At 53.6% G+C, this 22,400-nt stretch overlaps 1 protein-coding gene across 1 annotated transcript in view; it reads left to right on the plus strand.

Annotated features, from left to right (window-relative positions):
* Nucleotides 1–22,400, plus strand: part of PLXDC1 (plexin domain containing 1) — a 55,985-nt gene that overhangs the window by 1,901 nt on the left and 31,684 nt on the right. Inside the window, exon 2 of the mRNA XM_026512987.4 lies at nucleotides 6,247–6,425. Coding sequence (XP_026368772.1) covers nucleotides 6,247–6,425 — 179 coding nt within the window. The remainder of the gene's footprint in view (nucleotides 1–6,246; nucleotides 6,426–22,400) is intronic.

Here is a 22,400-nt window from a genome sequence, read left to right on the forward strand (position 1 = left end):
GCAGCTGCTGACTCTCAGTCCAGTGGGTTTTTTTCACCAGGCCCGGCCGGATTGGAGGAAGGGCCTGTGTGGAGGTGGGGGTGTCTTCTGGGAAGAAGAGATGTGGGGGGTAGGACATTCTAGGGGAGGGCCGCTAAGGAGGGACAGCCTGGCTCAGATCAGTGGTGGAGCCCTCGGGCCTGGTGAAAGGGCAGCAGGGAGCTGGACATGAGGGGGTGCCATCCAGCCCCAAGACTCCAAGCTCTCTGGGCGGGGGCGGGGGTTCAGGAGGGAGCTGAGATCTCCCTTCCCTCTTGATGGGTTGGTTGGTTTGGTGAAGCCTTGAAACTTCATCCATCATTAGAACGGGAACAGGAGAAAGATGAATGACCCAAAGATATAGTCGGGAGGTGAGGAAAGACCACAAGAGGCTGATAGACAGACAGATGGACAGATAGGAAGATGGCCTTAGGATGCATGGGCGTGGCAGGGGCAGCAGGGTCTGGCCCAACGGGAACCGGAGCTGCCTGAGACAGAGAAAGAAGCAGCATCTAGGAGTCAGGAGATCAGGCCCAACACCAATTCCTGGTGACTTTGGCAACTTCCTCTTTTCTCTGCACCTGGGTTTCCTCTTCTATAAAATGGAGTTTGGACCGGGTTGCGTCTAGGGCCCCTATAGCTATGATTTGCCCACCAGACACTTCCAGACAAACCGAGACTAAAATCCGAACTTCTTCCAGGGGCTGTCAGACAGCCTCCCGCCATCCCTGCACCTGCTGTCACTCTCCCCAGCGCCATCCCTCAACACACCCAGGCTGTGGGACTCTGGTCCTCGAGTCCCTGGCTTCTCTTCATCCAGGTCTTGATTAGCTCAAGGGCCACCTCCTTAGAGAGGCCCACCCTGATGGCTGTGCCCAGGGAAGCAACAAAGCCCAACCCTTTCGTCTGCCTTTCAGCACTCATCACCATGTCACATTGTCTTATTTGCCACATTCTTTATTCATTCATTCATTCATTCATTCATTCATTCATTCATGTGTCTTTTCCAGCTAGAATCTTCATGAGCACAGGGGTTGTGTCTGCCTGTTCACTGTCACCCCAGCATCCAGTGCAGTGCCTGGCACACAGTAGGGCCTCAATGAATGTGTATTGAATGGGTGAGTGAATCAGGAGGTGGTCATGGACCCCGGACTCTCCCTTCAAGAGAAACTCACAGAGAGCCAAGCTCTCCTCTCCTCCCTCTTCTCTTGGTGGTTCAGTCCTGTCAGTTCCCTGCGCCTCCCTCCCTCTCCGCAAGGGAGAGTCCTCAGTGGGAACCTCAGTGGGTTTCCCAGCGAGAAGATGCAACTGGGGGCTTTGTAACTAGGATATAGGACTTCAGCCCGGGGTCTGGAGACTCTCTCAAGCCCCTAGGAAAGTCGGTCCTCCCATAAAACCCGAGGAAGGCCGGGGGACTTTGCTGGGTGATTGGCGTACATTATTTTGTTAGAACTCAAAAGGACTACCAAGTGTAGGTTTTATCATTCCCATTTTACAGATAAGGAAACTGAGGCTTAGAGAGATTATGCAATTTGTTCAGTATCACAGTCAGTAAGAAGTAGATTCAGGGTTCATCCTTGAGCTTGTTGGATTCCAAACCTGTGCTCTTTTATTGCTGCGGTCTGGCAGGGAGCCTTCCGGCCTGCGCCCCGGGCAAGGGTTTTCTCAGCCATTGGATCTCAAGTACTCAGGGCTTTTGAAGATTCCCTCCCTCCCTCCCTTCCTTCCCTCCTTTTCTTCCCTCCCCTCTTCCTCCCTCCCTCCCTTCTGTGTCCCTTCGTCCCTCCCTCCCTCCTTCCTCCCTCCCATCCTTCCTCCCTCCCTTCCTCTTCCCTCCCTCCTCCCTTCTTCTTCCTCCCTTCCTTCCTTCCTTCCTTCCTTCCTTCCTTCCTTCCTTCCTCCTTCCTTCCTTCCTCCCTCCCTCCCTCCCTCCCTTCCTCCCTCCCTCCCTCCCTCCCTCCCTTCCTCCCTCCCTTCCTCTTCCCTCCCTCCTCCCTCCTTCTTCCTTCCTTCCTTCCTTCCTTCCTTCCTTCCTTCCTTCCTTTCTCCCTCCCTCCCTCCCTCCCTCCCTCCCTCCCTCCCTCCCTCCCTTCCTTCCTCCCTCCCTCCCTTCCTCCCTCCCTTTCTCTTCCCTCCCTCCTTCCTCCCTTCCTCCCTTCCTCCCTTCCTTCCTTCCTCCTGTCCCCCCGTCCCTGCTTCCTGAGCACCTGCTTTGTGTCAGGCACCTGGAGCTTACAGATATTCAGGCAGCAACTCCATGAGGGGCTCAGAGCCAGGACAGCGCAGGTAGCATTTGGGGTGACAGGGGAGAGATGTCGGGGACGCTTTGGGAAGAGGTGCCATCTCACGGGACTTGAAGGATGAGCAAAAGCTCATCAGAAGGGCTTATTTATGGAGCAGAGTGGTCCTGGCTGGGAAAGCCTGATGTGAGAGGCCCTGCGGCCAGAGAGAGCCGGGCCAGGCCCCGGAGAGGGCTCTGGGGAGACCGGAGGCTGGAGGAGAGAGCAGGGATCCGGTCACACGGGGCTTTCGGCTGGAGGGCTGTGGTGAGCGGGAAGCCTGGGAAGGAGGGAATCAAGTGTGTCCTGGGTGTGCGGGAGACCAGCTCAAGGACATCACGGTGGAGGCTGCGGTAGCTCCTGGCGGCTGTGGCCCAGGAAGGGCGAGCTTGGGTGGTGGTGGGATGAGGGTGGCTCGGCCGGGCCCCGGGCCCGGCATGACGTGGCCTCCTGAAGTCAGCCCGTGGCTTCTTACACCAGAGCGAGGCAGTGGCCCGTGGAGGGGTCCGGGGCAGAACTGCTGGGCTGCCCCCCTGCGTGCCAGGGGACATGGTCTCCCAAGACAGCTCCCGAGATGGGGCACTGCGGTCCCCAGGGAGCCCAGCCCGGACGCCCATATGCCAGTCCTTCCCCGGGCTGTCCCTGCATCTTAGGAAACGGCCTGGGGCTGCTGGTCCCCTCTTGTGGCCCTTGCTGTGGCCTGAGCAGACCCTGAAGTCAGTCCGCCTGGAAGTCAGCCCACCCGTGTGCACATCCTGCCACGGGTTAGTGACGTGACCTTGGGAGATTCCTGGACACCTTCACGCCTCAGTTCCCAATTTGTACAACAGATCAAACCTAGCACCTACCCCATGGGGCGGCTGTGGGGAGTAAATGAGTTCATGGGTTTCAAGCGTTTGGAAGAGGGCCAGCACCGACTAAGCAGTCTCGAAAAGTTAGCTGTCATTTTTTAGTGTCCCTATTACCGAGGTGACAGCGCACTAGATGGTAGGCGCCTTGGGGCCGCGGGGGAATGAACGGTTGGCTCCGTGACCAGAGCGTGCTCTGGGCGCTTCCGGCCAGCACTCACACGCACGAACACTCACAGGCCGAGGCGAGAGATGGGTGTGAGCCCGTGAAGCTGCCAGCGCGGGACAGAAGGTAGAGCAGAGAGCAGCCGAGGGTCGGGTAGGTCGGCATCGCTGTGCGAGCGCGGGGACGAGGGCCAGGACCTCGGGGCGAGTCTGGTGTGCACAGGCACGTGGGCCCCGACACACACATGTGAGCCACCAGCTGTGTTGGCTCCTTCCACGCGCTGAGGGGTGATGTCCTGCCCTAGCCAACCGGGAGGGGCGGTGGCAGGGAGACAGATGTGGGGGTGCGGTTGAGAGGGTCGGACTCAGGGCTAGGCCAGGGTAGGGCAGATTCCTGGGCCTCTTCCCTCTCCATCCCCTTCTCTGCCTGCCTTCATGGGCTCTGCCTCTGACCTGGGCCCTGAGCGCTCTGATGAGAAAGACTTCTCGTTGGCGTTTTGCACCTGTGGCCCATAGCAGCCTGTGCTGTAGATATGACTGTCACCCCTGTGTTTGTGATGGCAAGACAGAGGCTCAGAGAGGTAAACGGATGGGTCCAAGGTCCCAAGGCCTGTGGGAGCAGGTGTCCCTTCCCTGCCCCTTTCCCAGGCGTCTTCTCAGGCCTTGGACCCCCACGTGGCAAGTACCCTCCTGTCTCAGTTGCAGGATTGTGATGCCTGCAGACCTCCAGCATCCCCTTCCAGACCCGTGAAGCCCCTCCCCTCGGTCTACACACATTCCTTTCCTGTTCTGGCTGTAGCCCAGGCCCAAGGGCTGCTTGCAGGACGACCTGGGGAGCCGGGCAGAGCAGCCCAGCACAAACAGTTCTATCTCCCGAGGCAGCTTTGGGCCCCACCCGAGAGGGGCAAGACAGGCCCGGCTTGGGGTCTGAGCCATGGGCAGACTGCCTTCCCAGTTCTGGGCGCAGGCCCATCTCAACCAGTGGGCAACCTGGGGAAGGGGGGCTGGGGACTGCCCCTCTCCCCACCTTCTCCAGAGCATCTGGTTGCCATTAGGGGCAGAGAAGTGAGAAGGGGCCGGCAAGGGTCCAGCAAGCCCCAGCAGCCAAGAATGACTTAATTGGATAAAATGTCTAATGACAAACCAGAGCCCCACAGCAGAGGCCTGGCCCCAGCCCCAGGCCTGGTGCTGGCCAAGCCTTGTCTCAACCTCTGTCCTTCCTGGCTCCCAAGAGTTACCTCCAGTATTGTGTCCTCAATTGTACAGTGATTGAGCACCTACTGTTTGCTAGACACTGAGAATACACATTTGCAGAAGATGGGGAGAGTCCTGGGGGGACTCGTCTACCGGGGAGACAGGCACGTAGTTACACCCTCGGGTGCTCTAGGAAAGAGGATTATATCCAGGCGCTCTGGGGAGGGGGTGGGGCAGGCAGAGGTGGAGAAGGGCGTCGGACACAGGGTGGGCCTGGAACTGATGAATATCACAGGAAATAGCAGATCCACCTCTCTGGTGAACTGTGTCCCCTACACACGGCCATAGCAGGTGTGACAATTGCAGTGACAATATGAGACACATCTTTGGGGGCACGAATCTTTCTGAAAAGGAAAAGCATGGTTTCTGTGACATTTAGCACCCACGTAATGACCTAGAGGAGACAGAAGAGAACAGCGAGTCTAGGAATGGTTGCTGAATGGCTGTGTGCGGCGTCTTTCCAATCCTGTGCCCTGGCAGACCTTGTTCACTGATCATGACCATCTTTCCTGCTACCCACGGATGGAGCTTCCGAATGTGTCTCAGTTAGAGTGCTCCTGGCTGTCACTAATTGATTGGAGATGACTTTTGAGGTGAAACCTCTTTGCCATCCTCAATGGGGGTGAAGCTCCATGTTTTAGGGAGAAATGTACTTGCCCCAGGGGTTTGCAGGTAGTCACAGGACTAAACAGTGGTCCCCATCATGGAGACATCTTCGATCGTCATCATCTGGGAGGAGATGCCACTGGCATGTAGTGGGCAGAGGCCGGGATGCTGCTGGACTTGCCCCCGCAACAAAGAATTCTCCAGTCCAGAATGTCGGTAGTGCTAATGTTGAGAAGCCCTGAACTCAAAGAACTCTGCTCTCCGGCTTCTAGTCCCCGGAGTCCCCTGGAGATTCTGTGCCATTTCTGATGGAGAAATAAAGAACTGGTTTGGAATGTTCCAGAGCCACGGTTCTCACGCTTGGCTACAGAGTTTGGTTCAGGGCTTCTCAGAAGCTCCCCTGGGGATCATTTAAGACTCCTAATGCCCTGGGGCGCCTGGGTGGCATAGCGGTTAAGTGTCTGCCTTCAGCTCAGGGCGTGATCCCGGCGTTTTGGGATCGAGCCCCACATCAGGCTCTTCCGCTATGAGCCTGCTTCTTCCTCTCCCACTCCCCCTGCTTGTGTTCCCTCTCTCGCTGGCTGTCTCTATCTCTGTCAAATAAATAAATAAAATCTTAAAAAAAAAAAAGACTCCTAATGCCCAGGCCCTACCACAGAACAATAGTATTAGGATCTCAGGGCAAGGGGGGGACCCAGACATGAGGAATTTTTAAAGCTCCGCCAAAGACTCCAGAGCACGGCAAAGGTTGAGAATAATACCCTTTTGGAGGTTTGGAACTTACCTCCATCCCTAACCCCAAGGTGTGACATTCTTTAAGCTCTGTGAGCCCATGATTCCCGGCTGCGGAACAGAGAGCATCGTATCTACTGTGGAGGGCCAGGGTGAGGGACTAAAGTTGTTCTGTGTGCAGAGTGTGTGGCGTGGAGCTGGCATGAGGCTCTCAGTGCACGTGGGGTGTCCCCACAGTCCGTGAGGGCATGGTGTTGGGGACCTCTGCAGAGTAAGTGGGCTGGTCGCCTCCTTGGACCTTCACCCTCACTGCTGAGACTCAGCTTTCTGTCTCCTTCTCCCAGGACAGGATGCAGCCCGCGGCGCTGGATGGGCTGCCAAGGGGACCACGCAGGGCTGGAGTCGGAGAGCCCGAGAGAGCCCCAGGCATGTGTTGGAGTCGGACAGGACCCAGCTGAGCCAAGACCCTGGCGGGGGCACGCTGGCCATTGACACACTGCCAGATAACAGGACCAGGGTGGTGGTGAGTGCTGGAGGAACATGGAAAGGGAGGGAAGTGGCGGTGGGGAGGCTCCCCAGGCGCCCTGGGTGTACTTGTCAGAGGCACAAATCCCATCCTTTGGGACTGGCCTTGGATGTCAGCATGGTGAGAGGGCTCCCGAGGGTGGGGATGAAAGCCGGGCCCAGCCTGGGACATAAAATCTTCACATCTCGGAGCTTCATAGATTGCCTACCTCCTCGTGCGCCCAGAGAGGTGAAGTGACTTGCCCAAGGATGCATAGCGTGTGCACGGGGTTTCTGACACTGGACTCTTTCCCTGCCTGAGGCCTCCACAAAAAGCTGAATGAAGGTGGCATTGTCAGTCACATCCAGCTGCCAGCTCAGGCCCCTCTCGCTTCCCATTTATGCACCATGTACAGACCGCACCATTTGGTGTGGCCTAAAAGAGTTAATGGCTGCTTAGCCTGGGGCAGGGCACAGAGTAGAGAAGGCAATTAGGGTAAAGCTCTGGGAGAGAGCCTCCGCTGTCAGGGGGCAGTTGCGGGGGTGGGGGGGGGGGTGGGGTTGGGGTGGTGAAGGGAGGCCAGGAGGGTCAAGGCCCAGAGAAGGCGCTGTCCTTGCAATGTCTGCCCTTGCTCCCCAGCCGGCTTTCTTCCCAGGAGGCTGGCGGGGACTCCGTGTCTGTGGGTGAATGGATCACCGTGAGTGTGTGTTTGCACGTGTGTCTGAGGGTTTTTGTGTATTACATACACTTGCCTGTGTGTCTGTCACCGAGGGCTGTCTGTGAGTGTGTGTGATGAATGTGTGTGACCGTGCAGGTGTGAGCGTGGCTCTGGCCGGGTGTATAGGCGCCTGTAGCTGAGATTGAATTCCCAGGGCGCAGAAAAACTATGAAACAAGAAGCAACAACAGGATGTGCTTCTCGGCGTACATTTCTTTATTTTATGCTCAAGAACGATCTCTTACATCAAAGAAGTGCATGTAGATAGTCAGAAAGGTCAAAGGGTGCTAAGATCAGAGAACAAAGCCCCGCCCCTCTGCCCCTGCCTGCCCCTCTGCCCCGCCCCGCCCCTCCACCCCGCCCCTCTGCCCCGCCCCTCCCCTCAGCGCCTGCCTGCCCCTTGCTCCGGAGGCGCCACTGGGGGCCATTTCTCCTGGCGGTTACCATCATATTTCTAAGTAATTTGCTTATGCTGCTGCCTCTTGATTAATTCATTTAGACATTATCTGTTGACTACCTGTTGTGTAGATGAAGATTTGTCTTTTATACACTCCCTCGAGTGTCATCCTACTCTCAGAATTTTTGTTAAATCCATATGCTCTGCTTTATATCATGATAATCATGTAAATATTGTTCGCCACTAATCCAAGCAGGGTAATATCATTGTTTACTTTCTTGTATAATTTTTGGTTTTCCTGGATCCTTGCCCCAGCCCCCATTTGCTTAGTTTTCTGTACTTCCCATGGTTATATATTCTTACATGTCCACTGACCTCAAATAGAATTTTTGGTAGGGGTCCAACCTGTCTGTTTTTATTTCCCCCCCTGGAAACCTGCTCCAACCTGGGCTGTCTGCTGCCCCACCCAAGCGCCCCACCGTCATCGTGGGGCCTCCTTCTCCTCTGAGGTTGGAACCCCCCCCTTGGCTATCTCCTGTGTTGGGTGCCCTATTCTGTGAACCCTGTGACTTCTCTGTCCTGCTTCTCCCCCTGGTTTGTGTAGCTTCCTGAAAAAAGTTACACAGGAGGGAAAATTCTTTAGAGAGCTTGCATGTCTCTGAAAATGGCTTTATTCTATCCTCGCACTTGATTGATGGTCTGTCTGAATATAGAATTCTAGATTAAAAATAATTTTCTTTCAGAAGTTTGCAGGCATTATCTTCTGGCTTCCAGTGTCACCGTCGAGAGGTTTGATGGCCTGCGTACTCTTGTTCGTTGTTTCCAACTGCTTTCCCCCCACCTCTGGAAGCGTTTGGAGTGTAACCCCAGTATTCTGGAAGTGCGGTCCTGTGCCCTGCCCCTGGCTCTCTTTCCTCCCACTTCGCTGGATGTGCGATGCACTCTTGCAATCTAGGACTTACGTTCACCGGTTGTGGAAAGCCCTCTTGTTTTATTTCTCTCTGCCTGTTCTCTTCTTTCTACAATTCCCCTTGATTAGTTGTCCATCTCAGGGATTGATCCTTGAATTTCCTTCTCTCTTTTGTTGTCCATGCCTTTTGCCTTTGTTTCTTTGCATATTTGCTTGGTGGTGGTCGAGGTGGTCCATTTTCTGGAAGATTTTCTCAAATTTCTTTTCTTTTCTTTTTTTTTAAGGATTTTATTTATTTATTTGAGAGAGAAAGAGAGAGCAAGCATGAGTGGGGAGGGGCAGAGGGATAGGGAGAAGCAGACTCCCCGCTGACCGGAGAGCCCCAGGTAGGACTCAATCGGCAGACACTTAACCAACTGAGCCACCCCGCGCCCCTCAACCTTATGTTCTTAACGTGACTGATCTTTTTCTTGCTATCATGTTTTTGATTTCCAAGAGCTCTTTATTATTTTCTGATTTTTTCTTTTCTTAGGAAAGAAAAAACATTCTGTTCTGTGTCATGGATGTAATATCTTTTCTTAGGATATTTTAAAAATTAAAAAAAAAAATTTCCTGCTCTGCTCTTCCTTCCTCCCTCCTTCTCTCCCTCCCTCCCTTCCTTTCTTCCCTCCTTCCTTCCCGTCTTTCTGTCTTTCTTTCCAGTGGGGGAGTTTACTGCAGGGACAGTTTACCCAGGAGTGGGCAGGGTGAAGGACAGCAGCAGGGGATGGTAAAGTGCTTTGGAAACAGCGAGAGCAGGAACAGCTAAGGCCTCTACCCTGGAGCTGGCAGGGGGGGTGGTGACCCAAACCGGCAAGAGCGGTGGTGGCCGTCTCTGCAGGGGGGGCTGCATCTATGAGCCATTGCAGTGGGGACTGAAGAGGGACCAGAGCCAGCCAGCAGCCTGGGAGGGAGGGAGCAGGGTCATAAATGCTCTGAACTCTCCCTCCTTCTGCATCGTTTCCATGACTTATTTTTCCCTTTACCTCAGGCTCTGACATGGCTTGGCACTATTACTGCTCCTGTTTACAATTTGATATATTGTTCATTGCGGATTTTTTTGCACTCATTTCTATTTTCAAATATTGCATGAAGATATTCTCTATCTCCATGGCTGGGTTTGTTGGTGCCACCTTAAATGTTCTTAAGGTGCCACCTTAAATGTTATACCTGAGGTTGGGGCCCCACTGCCTCCCTCGCCTAATCCCTCTCTGAGATGGAACCTGATAGAACCTTAGAGAAGGAAACCCCAACTCACTTCCCGTTCTGCCCTGTCTTCTCCATCCCGGAGAACCAAGGAGCCATGGTGGGATGATGGTGCCCTGAGTGAGGGGGTCCCTGGACACCCTTCCCAACCCCCCAGCTTTGTTGAGCCATCAGTTAAAGAACGGATACTTGCTCTGGGCCAGATGCCATGGTCAAAGCGCCATGTCGCAGTCCGTGCAGAGAGGACCTTGCAGAAGAGCCACAGAAAGGTAGACTTCTGGAAGCAATCACTGTGGGCATTCAGAAACGGGGGTGGGAATCATTAAGAGGTAGTATAGTATAGGGGCGCCTGGGTGGCACAGCGGTTAAGCGTCTGCCTTGGGCTCAGGGCGTGATCCCGGCGTTCTGGGATCGAGCCCCGCATCAGACTCCTCTGCTGGGAGCCTGCTTCTTCCTCTCCCACTCCCCCTGCTTGTGTTCCCTCTCTCGCTGGCTGTCTCTATCTCTGTCAAATAAATAAATAAAATCTTAAAAAAAAAAAAAAAGAGCTAGTATAGTATAGATTCAACAACCCCAGAACTTAAAAAACAACAGCACAGGGGCTCCTGGGTGGCTCAGTCAGTTAAGTTTCTGCCTTTGGCTCAGGCCATGATCCTGGAGTCCTAGGATCAAGCCCCGAGTTGGGCTCCTTGCTGCTTCTCCCTCTGTCCCTCCCCCTGCTTGTGCTCTCTCTCAAATAAATAAAAAAAGTAAATTAAAGAAACACACAAATTCTTGGGCTCCACCCTGGACTGACTAGTCCAGACATGTTGGAGATGGAGCATGGGAGTTAGTTTCTTTCAAAGTCCCCTTGTGAGGGATGCCTGGGTGGCTCAGTGGGATAATCGTCGGCCTTTGGCTCAGGTCATGATCTCAGGGTCCTGGGATCGAGCCCCGCATCGAGCCCTACATTAGGCTCTCCCCTTAGCGGTGAGTCTGCTTCTGCCTCTCCCTCTGTGATCTCTCTTGCTTTCAGTCTCTCTCAAATAAATAAATAAATAAAATCTTTAAAAAAAATAAAAGTTCCCATGGGATTCTGATGGTCATCTAGGTGTGGGATCTTCGGATCTGTAATATGTCAAACCAATTTTAAAATCGCTTACTAGAATGACCTTCGGCAGAACGTGAAGCTTTCTCAGGTACCACGTGGCTACCCTTGATGAAACCACTTCCACCATCCCGGGAGCGTCGTGGCCCCCTCGGCAGCCACACATCGAGAGTCCCCGTGAAGGAGCAAGGTCCCCCTGGCAGGAGACCCCTCTGACTGCCCCGGAGGCTGTGCCCAGCTCTGCCTGAAAGACGGGAGGATCAGACTTCTGCCTCAGCTGGAAGAGGGTTCAGATGTCAGGCTGGGATGCGGAAGACGGCCTTGGCAGGCTGAGGGATCGTCGGCCTCATGCCAGATGAAACTACCAGGATAAATATAAATCCTGGCACTTGAGTTTAAAATAAGGTGGGAGAGATGGGGCTTAGCGGCAGTTCATGAGGAAAAGATGTGGGGCTCCTCACGGCTTGGAGGCTGCAGATGAGTCAGGGGTGTGAAGTGGCTGCCAAGGACGGAGGTGGGAAAGCTGACTGTGTTAGTGGAAACCAATGGAAGCCCACAGAAACCCGGGAACCAGTGCTAGGGCTCTAGAGATCGTGTGGGACATTTCTTGGCCTGACCAGATGCTGAGGGGCTTGTGCCCCCTTTTAGGTGGTTATCTAGAAACCAGAGGAGTCCAGAATGGTGGATGTATTTAGCCTGGTATAGAGAAGGCTCTAGAGATGGCTGTTTGCTCACAGCTGCGGGGCTGTGACTGTCGCAGGGGGAATAGACTGTTTTGCTCCATAAAACTTAACCACCGCCTGCATGGAATTATCTATTTATTTGTTTATATTGCCTGTCCTGCCCCCAGAACGGAAGCCCTGTGAGACCCCAGACTTTTCAGACTTTCCCATGGGTGCCGGGCACACGGTGGGAACTCCTCCTTTGAAGGAACAGAGGAAGTAGCAAGGTCCCCCTCCCCAGAAGTCTCGGAAGATGGGGTTGAGGAGAAGAGATAGTACTGGGGTCCGTCCTTGGACTCAGTGCCTGCAAGTACCCCAACTCTACTCGACTCTTGGGTTCGCACACATCTAAGAGAACAGCAGAGCTTCCACACGTCAGAACGCGTGGGCGCACACCTGAGACCCAAGTGGCCTCGTGCTGGGGCCTCAGGGGGGCCCGTGTTCCGTTCCCGCCCGGAACCCACGAGGCCTTGCACCGAGCGGTGTTGGATGGGGGACGTTGATGATCACCTCCTTCAGCACGGCCAGGCTTCAAGGCCCCCCCGGCCGACCCCATCCATGCTATGTGCCCACTCTACCCAGGACAGCGGGCATCCTTGGGCACTCGGGAGCCCAGCAAAGGGCCCCGGAGACACCTGCTTCTCTCGAGTCTCTGCTCAGCGCCTCTGAGAGCTGGGGTCTGTTTGACCGGACGAAACCCGATCTAGACCAAGACTTGGTGGCAAAGGGCTAGGCAGGAGGGGAGTGGTGGGAGGAGGATATTCCAGTGGATCTGGTTTGGTCTGTTTCAGAAGGTTTCCTTGAGTCTCACCAGGAGAACGTTTCTGCTGCTTACCTATCACAGCCTGCTTTGGACCTCTGCTTTGGGGTGTCAAGGGGTCAAGGGGCTGGCAGGTGGACTTCCATTCCCCACACACCCACCCTTGAGGCCTCTCATCTTCCTTTACTGGTCCCCGGTACATTCTCCGGGCCGTGGGCTTCTCTTCTGACTCAGGCCCTCTGCCCAGCTCCATCCCAGACCTTCCCTGCCCAAGTCTCTCTATCTTCCTGTCTTGCCCCCTCTGGCCCAACATTTTCTTCCCAGTCCCTTCTCCTAAGATCCCTGCCAAGACTCCTGCCCGGCCCCTCTGCCCAGCCTCCCTGACCAGAGTCCTCTGCTCAGCTCCTTCTGCCCAGCACCCTGGGCTCTGTCCGACTCAGACGTTCTTGCTTTGAGGCCTTGAGGCATCCCGCCAGCACTCTGAGGGTGAGCTGGCAGTTCCAAGGCCCCCGGCCAGAGCCCTCTCCTTAGATTTTTTTCTCACGCCCACTCTACCACCATGCCCCAGTGGAAATAGGACTCTTGTGTGGACCGAGCTTTCCAGAGATTTTCCACCAAGACCAATTCTGAGGCCCTGGAACACTGGCAACTTTTTTGGAGGGGGTTGGGGGGAGCCATAGTGCTAAGTCAGAAACCCTGGGCTGTGGCTCAGTTTATTCTGAGAGGCTGGAAAGGGGAAGGAAGCCTTGGACAAAGTTCTTCTTCAATCCTGGGGATTTCCAATTATAATCCAGGGTTTTCTTGGTTCTCTGTTTCAGACGTAGCCCAGAGTTTGGGAGGAACCAAGCTTGAGAACGTTCAGATTTGGAGGTTCCCCTATAATAGAATAGTTCTCTCCATGGTAGGAAAGACCCCTTCCTCCCACCCCAGTCTTCCCTAGGGCTCTGCTTCTTTAAGTTCCTCTTCTCTCTGGCCAAGCAAAATTTCCCTTCTCTTTCCCCACCATGGGGGGCCCAGGAATGCTGAGGGACCCTGCGTCCAGGCAGGCATCCTGTGGACCAAGATGGTGGACAGCAAGAGGGACGAATGAGTACAATACCTGCCTGGTTTCTACAACCTTCCAAAGGACGCAGTTTCTGAAAGGAGACCTCTAGAAGGCCTCCTCTCCAGATAGAAGGGCCCGGGGGAGATGGCACAGACAGACAGACTCATAGCCCAGACACCTGGAGAGCAAGCAGTGCTCATGGAAGGACCGCACGGTGCCAGTGGGCTCAGGGGAAAGGATGAGGGGAGGAGCCCGAACCTGGGAGAATTCTGGGAGTAGTGTGTGAGGTGGGTGGAAGGAGGGGAAGGTCACGAAGAGAGAAGATAAGGGGTTTTATAAGAAGAAGGGTTGTTTGGGGAGGTGGGATGTGGAGCCCAGGTATCCAGTCTCCAGCGCTGTAGAAACAATCTAGCAGTCCTGGGCCCTGATCTTGACCCTGGCATGTACCAGCTGCCTGACCCTGGGCTGGATGCTTAACCCCTCAATTAATGAATCCCTGCAAGCCCCCACTAACTTCGAATTTCCCAAATGGGGTGGTAAATACTGATCTCACAGGGTTGACATTCAAGAGCAAAATGCAAGGCACATGATGAGTTCTCTGATCCCGTCATCTCCCCACCCACCCCCTCCGGGCTCAGTCCAGTGCCAAGGAACCCTCCTGGCTGCTCAGCCCCAGGACGTCCATCTCCCACAAAGGTTACTCTTGTTGATACTTTTCCTTTCCCTTGGGCAGGTTGGTTGGTTGGTTGGTTGGTTGGTTGGTTGGTTGGTTGGTTTCTTTCTTTTTTGTGTGTGTTGAGGTGAGATTTACATAACATAAAATTAAACATTTTTAAAAATATTTATTTATTTTAGAGAGAGAGAAAGAGAGAGTACACAGATGGGGAGAGGGACAGAGAAAGAGGGAGAGAAAGAATCCCAAAGAGACTCCCTGCTGGTGTGGAGCCCAACAGGGGGCTTAATCCCACGACCATGAAATGATGACCTGGGCCAAAATCACAAGTCAGACACTTACCCAACTGAGCCACCCAGGTGCCCACGTAACATTAGCCATTTTAAAGTGAAGGGCATTTGTTTAATACATTGACAGTGTTGTGCAAGCATCACCTCTATCTAGTTTCAGAACGTTTTTATCACTCCAGAAGGAAATGCTGTGGAGCCCAACAGGGAGCTTAATCCCACGACAGTTGTTCCCCATCCCCTCTCCCTTCATCCCCTAGCAACCACCAATCTCTGTTCTATTTCTATAGATTTACCTATTCTGAATGTCTCACATATACATGAAATCATACAATATATGACTTTTTGTGTCTGGTTTCTTTCACCTAGCATAATGTTTTCAAGTCTCCTCTATTTTATGGCTGAATACTATTCCATTGTACGACTATATCGTAATTTGCTTATTCATTCATTTGTTGATAGACACTTGGGCTGTTTCTGCCTTTTGGCTATTGTGAATATTGATGCTATGAACACGTGTACATGTATTTGTTTGAGGACCTGTTTTCAACTCTTTGGGCCAAATACCTAGGAGCGGAATTGCTGGGTCATACGGCAACTCTATGTTTAACTTTTTGAGGAAACTCCAAACTGTTTTCCATAGTAGTTGAACCATTTTACACTCCCACCAGCAATGTATGAAGGTTTCAAATTCTCCACATCCTTGCCAACACACGTTATTGTCTTTCTTTTTTTTAATTTTAACATCCTAATGGATGTAAGATGATATTCATTGTGGTTTTGCTTTGTGTTTCCTGAATGACTAATGATGTTAAGCATCTTTTCATGCCTTGTTGGCCATCACATATCTTCTTCAGAGAAATGTCTACTTAAGTCCTATGCCGCTTTGCCCATTTTTAAATTGAGTTGTTTGTCTTTTTGTCTTGGGCAAATTTCCTTTTTTTTTGCGGGGGGAGCAAATTTCTTAACCTTTCTTCATTGTCAAATGGGAATGCTATTGTCTAAATGTAATTGCAAAGATGTTCTACAGAAATCTACATTAAGGGCCTGGCACAGGGTCAGGAATGATAAATATTGGCTGACTCTGAATTAGGCTCTGGTGTAGGTGACCAATCACCTTGGTGTTCCCAGAATGGTCCCGGGTTTCACAGTGAACATCTAGCAACCTGGGAAATTCCAGTAGCAGGCGAACTAGGACATCTGGTCACCCTGCAGTGCTCCCAGGCACGGTAAATACTAGGTATCCTTGCCACATCTTTGCTCTAACCCTCAGATTCCTCATCTATACGGTGGGACTGAGAAAGGCTTGTGGAGTTGTTCTCAAAATCCAGTGAGTTAATTGGTTGAGAAAGTTAACCAGAAAGGTGGGCAGGGGAAGGTAGTTCTTTTTCTCCAGATCTTACCTGGTGGTACAAAAACAGTATGCTGGCAACAAAAGAGGATTTCCTGGCCTCGAAACTTCTGGTGTTGTGCTTCACATCCTCACTACTCAAAGTTTGGTGGGGGGGACCAGCAGGATCTGCTGTGCCTGGGAGCCTATTAGAAATGCAGAAGCTGGGGCACCTGGGTAGCGCAGTCGTTAAGAGTCTGCCTTGGGCTCAGGGCGTGATCCCAGCGTTCTGAGATCGAGCCCCACATCAGGCTCCTCCCCTGGGAGCCTGCTTTTTCCTCTCCCACTCCCCCTGCTTGTGTTCCCTCTCTCGCTGGCTGTCTCTCTCTCTGTCAAATAAATAAATAAAAATCTTAAAAAAAAAAAAAAAAGAATGCAGAAGCTCAGGGGTGCCCAGCTGGCTCAGTCAGTGGTGTGTGTGACCCTTGATCTCGGGGTTGTGAGTTCCAGCCCCACACTAGGTGTAGATGACTTAAAAAAAGGAAAAAAGAAAAAAAGAAAAGAAAAAGAAATGCAGAAGCTCAGGCCCTGCAGAATCAGGACCTGATTCTCTGGTGGTTTGGGTGCACATTAAGGTTTGAGAAGCACTGCTTTGTATCACATCTTTCAAGCTTTAAAGCAGGGGAAACCATCCCGGAGGTGGGAAGTACGTCAATGAGGTCATCACAGGAGTATTCATGAGAGCATAAAAATTAGGAGCTACCTGACTGCCCCAACAATAGGGAAATAGTTAAGAAAATTGGGGCTTTTCTTCTGAGTAGACGGACAGGAAGCCATTACAGGTGATGGTTAAAAGACCATGTTCACCGTCCAAAACCGCCTCAGATACCATGAAACCTGACAGAAGCGGTCCACACACCTGGAAGGTCAGCAGGATTACAGCCATGTGAGTTGTATACAAATGGAAAAGGCTAGAAGGAAATATGCTAGCATGGGACTAGATGAGGGATGGGGGAGGTCTGGTTTTGTTTTTGTGTTGCCTTGTCCTGATTCTGTGTGGTGATACGATATATTTATGCTGTCGGAATCCCTGGTTGGCTGATATTTCCTCCTCATGGTGAGTCAGTGCCGGGAGGGGATGATTCTTCCATTTCCATGAAGTGTTGGGGGCATCGAGAAATGCTTTGTCTAGAAAGCCGGCCCCCACCGTCTTTCTGAGCCTGGTGCAACCCCCCACTTCCAGGGCCTTCCTAGGTCAGCCTCATCCATCCTGACACCTCTTTACGCTGGGGCCTCAGTGCTGACGCCAGCGCCCCTTTGTCTGGCCTGGGTCCCCACCACCCCCGCCCTTGCCAGGATGGACCCGCTTTCTGCCCTCTTTGATGACAAGTGTTCTGTGTGGGTTTATTTTAACCTGAGGCTTGAATACTTCCAGAGGGCAGATGGAGACCATGTGGATACACGAGGTATGGGAAAGGAATAATAAAAGGTGATGTTGTGGGAGTCCTTTCTGAGTGCAGACCTCATTCTATGGCCTGACATTGAATTCACCCACCGACCCCAGGAGATGAATATTTCTAATACTGTCTTGGAACAGAGAGGTGAAGTGCTTGCCTCAGGTTGCACAGCTAGTGAGTGACAGAGCCAGGACAAGAGCCCAGGTCTTCCTGCCTTTGGAGTCCAAGGGTTTAACACAGTCTCCTCGTGGGTGAAAATACCTGGCAAATTGGTCTGGACAGGGGGTGCTTCTCGACCAGTGTTTTTCAAACTTTTCTGTGCCAAAGAATCCCCTGGATAGCTTGTTCAAATTCGGATTTTGACCCAGCAGGTTTGGGGTTGGGCCCGGGATTCTGCATTTCCAATGAGCTCTCAGGTAATACCGATGCTGCTGGTCCCCGGGGCACATTTTGAGGAGCGGGGATCTGGAGAACATCACTATGGCACTTGTCAGGCTTCGGGGGATGGTGGAGTTGGGGAATGGGATGCCCCCTCCCCCAGCAATCCCAGCAGCACCTCCTGGGTTGGACCCGGCTGCCTGGAGCACCGTCCTGACAAGCCTGGCTGGCCAGACCTCTCCAGCAGGCCCGGCAGGGTGCCCTTGGTGGCCTGCCCCAGCATATTCACCTGCCAGTTGGCTGGCAGTTGACGGGTCGATGGTGACAGCTTAGCCGGAGTTCCTGTCCAGAAACGTCTTGAGCTCAGCCAAGGTAAATGCTGCCCCGCTGTCAGAAATGAAGTGCCTGGCGGGCTCCAGGCATGAATAATTGAGGCCGAAGAGACACGGTAACAGCAGACGTTTAGGATGGAGCTGGGGTTGGTTTGCAGGAGACAGCCTCCACAATCAAAACCTTTCTTGGAAAGGTCCAACAAAATCGTAATAGCTCGTACTTAGCGAACACCTACTGTGGACCAGGCACTGGGCTAAGAGCTTCCATTGATATGTTTTGTCTAATCCTTTCAAGAACTCTGTGCAGGAGGTTCCTGACGAGGGACTGAAGCTGTGGGGAGGGTACTGTTTCGCACTACCTACCATAGAGTGGAGCCGGTTTTTGAACTTGGGTCTGTCTGACTCCATAGCCGTGGAGATGTTGTCCTTGTCACCACCCCACACGTTCTCACCTGACCCTAGAGCAGTGGTTTTCAAAGTGCACTCCATGGAACCCTAAGGGTTCACAGAGGTGCTTCCTGCACGGGCTGCCGTGGGGTGGAGGGTGGTGGAGAAGGAACTAGCCCGGCAGGCTGGGCTCCAGGCGCTTCCTCCCTTCCCCCGGAATGGCCATACTTCGACGCGATTTATGTATTCAGCTTCCGTGGAAGATTGATTGGAAGAAAGGATTCCACGACCGATACTGTTTGAAACCCACATCAGAACGAATGTGGATTATTGACCAGGGCTTCTTGCACGCATTTCAAGGGAACACAGTTCCCTTTGGTGGACTTGCCAAGTAGTCTGGCTCCGGCTATGCCCCCTGAGCCTCTGTACTGTCAGGCCACCCCTGTCGTAGCTTCTAACCTCCAGTCTACAGTGTCTGCAGGGCGGCCCTCGGGGAGAACGGGACTGCCCCTCGGACAGCAGGTCCAACACACGGGCCGGCCTGAATTGGGTGAATTCCTGGGACACGCTCACTGTCAGGCACGGCCTCTAAATCCTTTTAGGAGATGCATGTATGTGGATGACAGTGGAGAAGCCCTCAGACTGACCGGCCTAAGGAGGCCTCTGGGACCTTGTTCGTATTCATTAGGACGCAGATGCAGCTATTGTAACAAATGCTCAACCGATGAGGGACAGAGGCACGAGTTTATTCTTGCCGCACATGTAATAGTTGAGTGTCCGTAAGCAGGGGTTGACGTAGTGTCTCCGCGGTGCGGGGGACCCAGCTGCCCTCTATGCTGCTGCTCTCCCCTCTGCAACGCGCACCTTCTCTGCTGTGGCCCAAGATGGCTGCCAATCCCACGTAGTCACGTAGCCCCGCTTAGCTGTAAGGAGGGCTGGGACACGCAGTCTTGGCTGGGTGGCCATGTGCCCCATGGACACTAAAGGAAGAAGGAGAGAATGGTTATGGGGAAGCATTTATCCATCTCTGTCACGGGTGGACTTCCTCTATCAAAACTGCTGGCCCTGGTTGGCAGCATGGACGGGGGTCTGCAGTAACAAATGGGAAACGCCCCCAAGGTTGGGGAATTTCCACATGACTCGTCCCCTCTGTAGTTAGTCAAGAAGCCAGCAGTGGGATGCGTGGGTGGCTCAGTCCGTTAAGCGCCTGCCTTCAGTTCAGGTCCTGATCCCAGGGTCATGGGATCGAGTACCGCATCCGGCTCCTTGTTCAGCGAGGAACCTGCTTCTCCCTCTGCCCCCCCCCCTTGTGATCTCGTGCTCACTCTCTAGTAAATAAATAAAATCTTAAAAAAAAAAAAAAAAGAAGAAGAAGAAGCCGGCAGTGATTGATTTTATAGAAGAAAAATATGGCAGCCTGGGTGTTGTCAGGGAAAACTCTCCCAGAAATTGGGTTTCTTACTTCTCTCTTCCCATTCAGAGTCTCACTGTCTGTGCTGGTGAGGACTGTCTGGGGTCTCCCTGGGAGACCCTCAGATCACCCCGTGAGCAAGACTCTTCTAGTTAGTGCCCTTTTGGCTCCAAGGGGCTCTTCGAGCTGTGTCAGGAGAAGGGTTTACAGCAGGAGGAGAGACCTCCTATGGGATCTGAGGGCTGGAGACGACGGGCAGCCTGACCTCAGGGTCGTGGAAAGCAGTCAGAAACCAAGGCTGCTTTCTTTCTCTCCAGGCCCCCCTCAATGCTAGTCTCCTTTTCACCCATCCAGCATATAGTTATTGACCCCAAATGCCCGCAAGGTCTTCCTTCTCCTCTCTATGGACAAGCAGTCACACTTAGGACGATGCCCTGAAGGCACAGAGGCACCTGTGTCCTACGCTTGCTGCCGGGTGGAGCCAGGGTGTCTCTTCCTTGCTTGGAAAGCGTCTCCCTCACCAGCTTCAGTTCCTCAGGGACGAGCTTGAGGAGTCAGGGGACTTCCTCCCGTGTGCAGGACGTGCCAGCTTTGGAAGGCTTTCCACAGACGCGGATTCCCAGAGGAGGCAGCCGGTTCCTTCAGAAGTGGCTTATGCATCACCTGCCCTCAGTGCTGAGGGAAGATGTTGTCCTTGTCACCACCCCGCACGTTCTCAGCAGCACCTCGGGCCCCATCAGCTGTGGGATCCTGTGACCGAACTAATTCCCCTGGGAGATCCAAACACCTACCATATGCCAGGTGCCAAGCCACGCACTAGGGAGGTGCCAGGGGTGAGAAGATGAACATGACATGGTCCCCTCAGCTCTGTGCCCCATAAAGGACCTGCGCTGGTCCTTCTGATGGAGAGAGTTTAATCCATGACTGAAAAGTGGCCCACGTCACCTTCTAGAAACCTTCCACGTCACCTGAGAAACCACGGACAGAGGAGAAGCCATTGCCTTTGAGTGAGACTGACCTGGTTTCAGAGGGGACCGATGAGATGCGTCCCCAGGCGCCCCACCGTCTGCTGTCTTCGCTGAGGCAGCAAACGCATGTGAGCATCGGTTTGGGCTTCCCGGCCCCAGAGCGTGGCTTCTGCCCCGGGGGCCCTCGTTTCTGACGCTTGGAGGTTTGGCCAAAGCTCTCACCGGGTGAGTCCCAGGAAGCAGGTGATAGAAACCAGACCCTTCTCCAAGCCTCCAAGCAGCCGTTTTTAAACACTACGTGGGAGCTGCATTTGGCATTTGGTCGACTCCCACCATACCTGCCCGTGTCTGTTCTCTGTCTCCTGGTGTCCTGCTTTGCTTGGTAACGCGATCCCATTCCGGTCACCAGAATGCGTGGCGGTAGCAGTGAAACAGTGGATAAGGAGGCCTTCGATGGGCTGTGCCTGGTGACCGTTCCTTCATCAGCAGATCCTCCGGCTGAGCATATCGTCTCTGCTTAACTCCCGTAGATAAAGGCAGAGGTCACCCGTGCGGAATGTCTGGTCTTACAGGGGAGGACAGTGGGAGCCCCAGATGGCTTGTGAGCAGAGCGATGTGGCCTTGCCCGTGCTTTAGATTTGTCTGACAGCCGTGCCGAGGGCGGGCGGAGGGCTGGGCGGTCTGCAGGCTGGAGGGGAGGAACCAGGCAGGGGCTGTGGGGAGGTCCCCCTCCCCCGACACACCATGCTTCTTCTGCTCATCTCCCCCCCGCCCCCCGCCCACCCTGCCCTGACCCCAGGTCCCCCGGAGCGTGTCACTTGTCAGAAGAGCAGAGTCTGCCTCTTGGCGGGTAGAGAGAACAGGCATCCCTCAGCCCTGCTCATGCTGGGCCCAGGGCAAGGGCCGGCTGGGCAGCTGGCAGGCTGGCAGGGAGAACATGGGCTGCTCTGCTGTGTCTGCAGCCTCGGCCGCTGGACAGCCTGATTAATGACCACGGCGTCCAGGGCTCCTCACGGGTCAGCAGCCCCATTCTGCAGCCGCCGCCAAGTAAATCGGCCGCCGCCGCCTCCTTCTCCCCTAGGGCTGGCGCTCCCAGATGGGCTGAAATGCTATGACATCGCCCCCTACCCGGGCTCCGCCACCCTTCCTGCTATTTCCCATCCTCTTTCAAATCCCAGCCCTAAATGCTTCTGTGCAGGAGACGCTTGACAGAATTAACTCCCGGCCTGCTGTGTTCTGGCTTGTTCTTTATTTTATCTGCATCGGGCTCAGGGTAGAGATTTAGAAATGTCTCGAAGGAACCACTGCTGCTTCTCTCCTTTCTCAGCTCTCCGGTGACTGTCGTGTGGGCCCTGAATTCTCCCTCTGCTTAAGGGTTTTTGTCTGTGGGTCTACTTGTGTAAGTCCTACCTCCTCCGTCAGACTAGCAACTGCCCAAGATCAAGGGTCTGCCTCCATCTTTATTTTTTATGTATCTATTTATTATTATTTCTTGAGGGGGTGGGGAAGGGCAGCGGGAGGAGAGAGAGAATCTTTTTTTTTTTAAGATTTTATTTATTTATTTGACAGAGATAGAGACAGCCAGCGAGAGAGGGAACACAAGCAGAGGGAGTGGGAGAGGAAGAAGCAGGCTCCCAGCGGAGGAGCCTGATGTGGGGCTCGATCCCATAACGCCGGGATCACGCCCTGAGCCGAAAGCAGACGCTTAACTGCTGTGCCACTCAGGCGCCCCGAGAGAGAGAATCTTAAGCAGGCTCCATGCCCAGCACAGAGCCCGACACGGAGCTCCATCTCGTGACCCTGAGATCATGACCTGAGCCGAAACCAAGAGTTGGACTCTTAACTGACGGAGTCACCCAGGCGCCCCTCTCCCTCCATCTTTAGACT

Source organism: Ursus arctos, unplaced genomic scaffold (genome assembly GCF_023065955.2).
Source record: "Ursus arctos isolate Adak ecotype North America unplaced genomic scaffold, UrsArc2.0 scaffold_24, whole genome shotgun sequence".
Classification (NCBI taxonomy): domain Eukaryota; kingdom Metazoa; phylum Chordata; class Mammalia; order Carnivora; family Ursidae; genus Ursus; species Ursus arctos.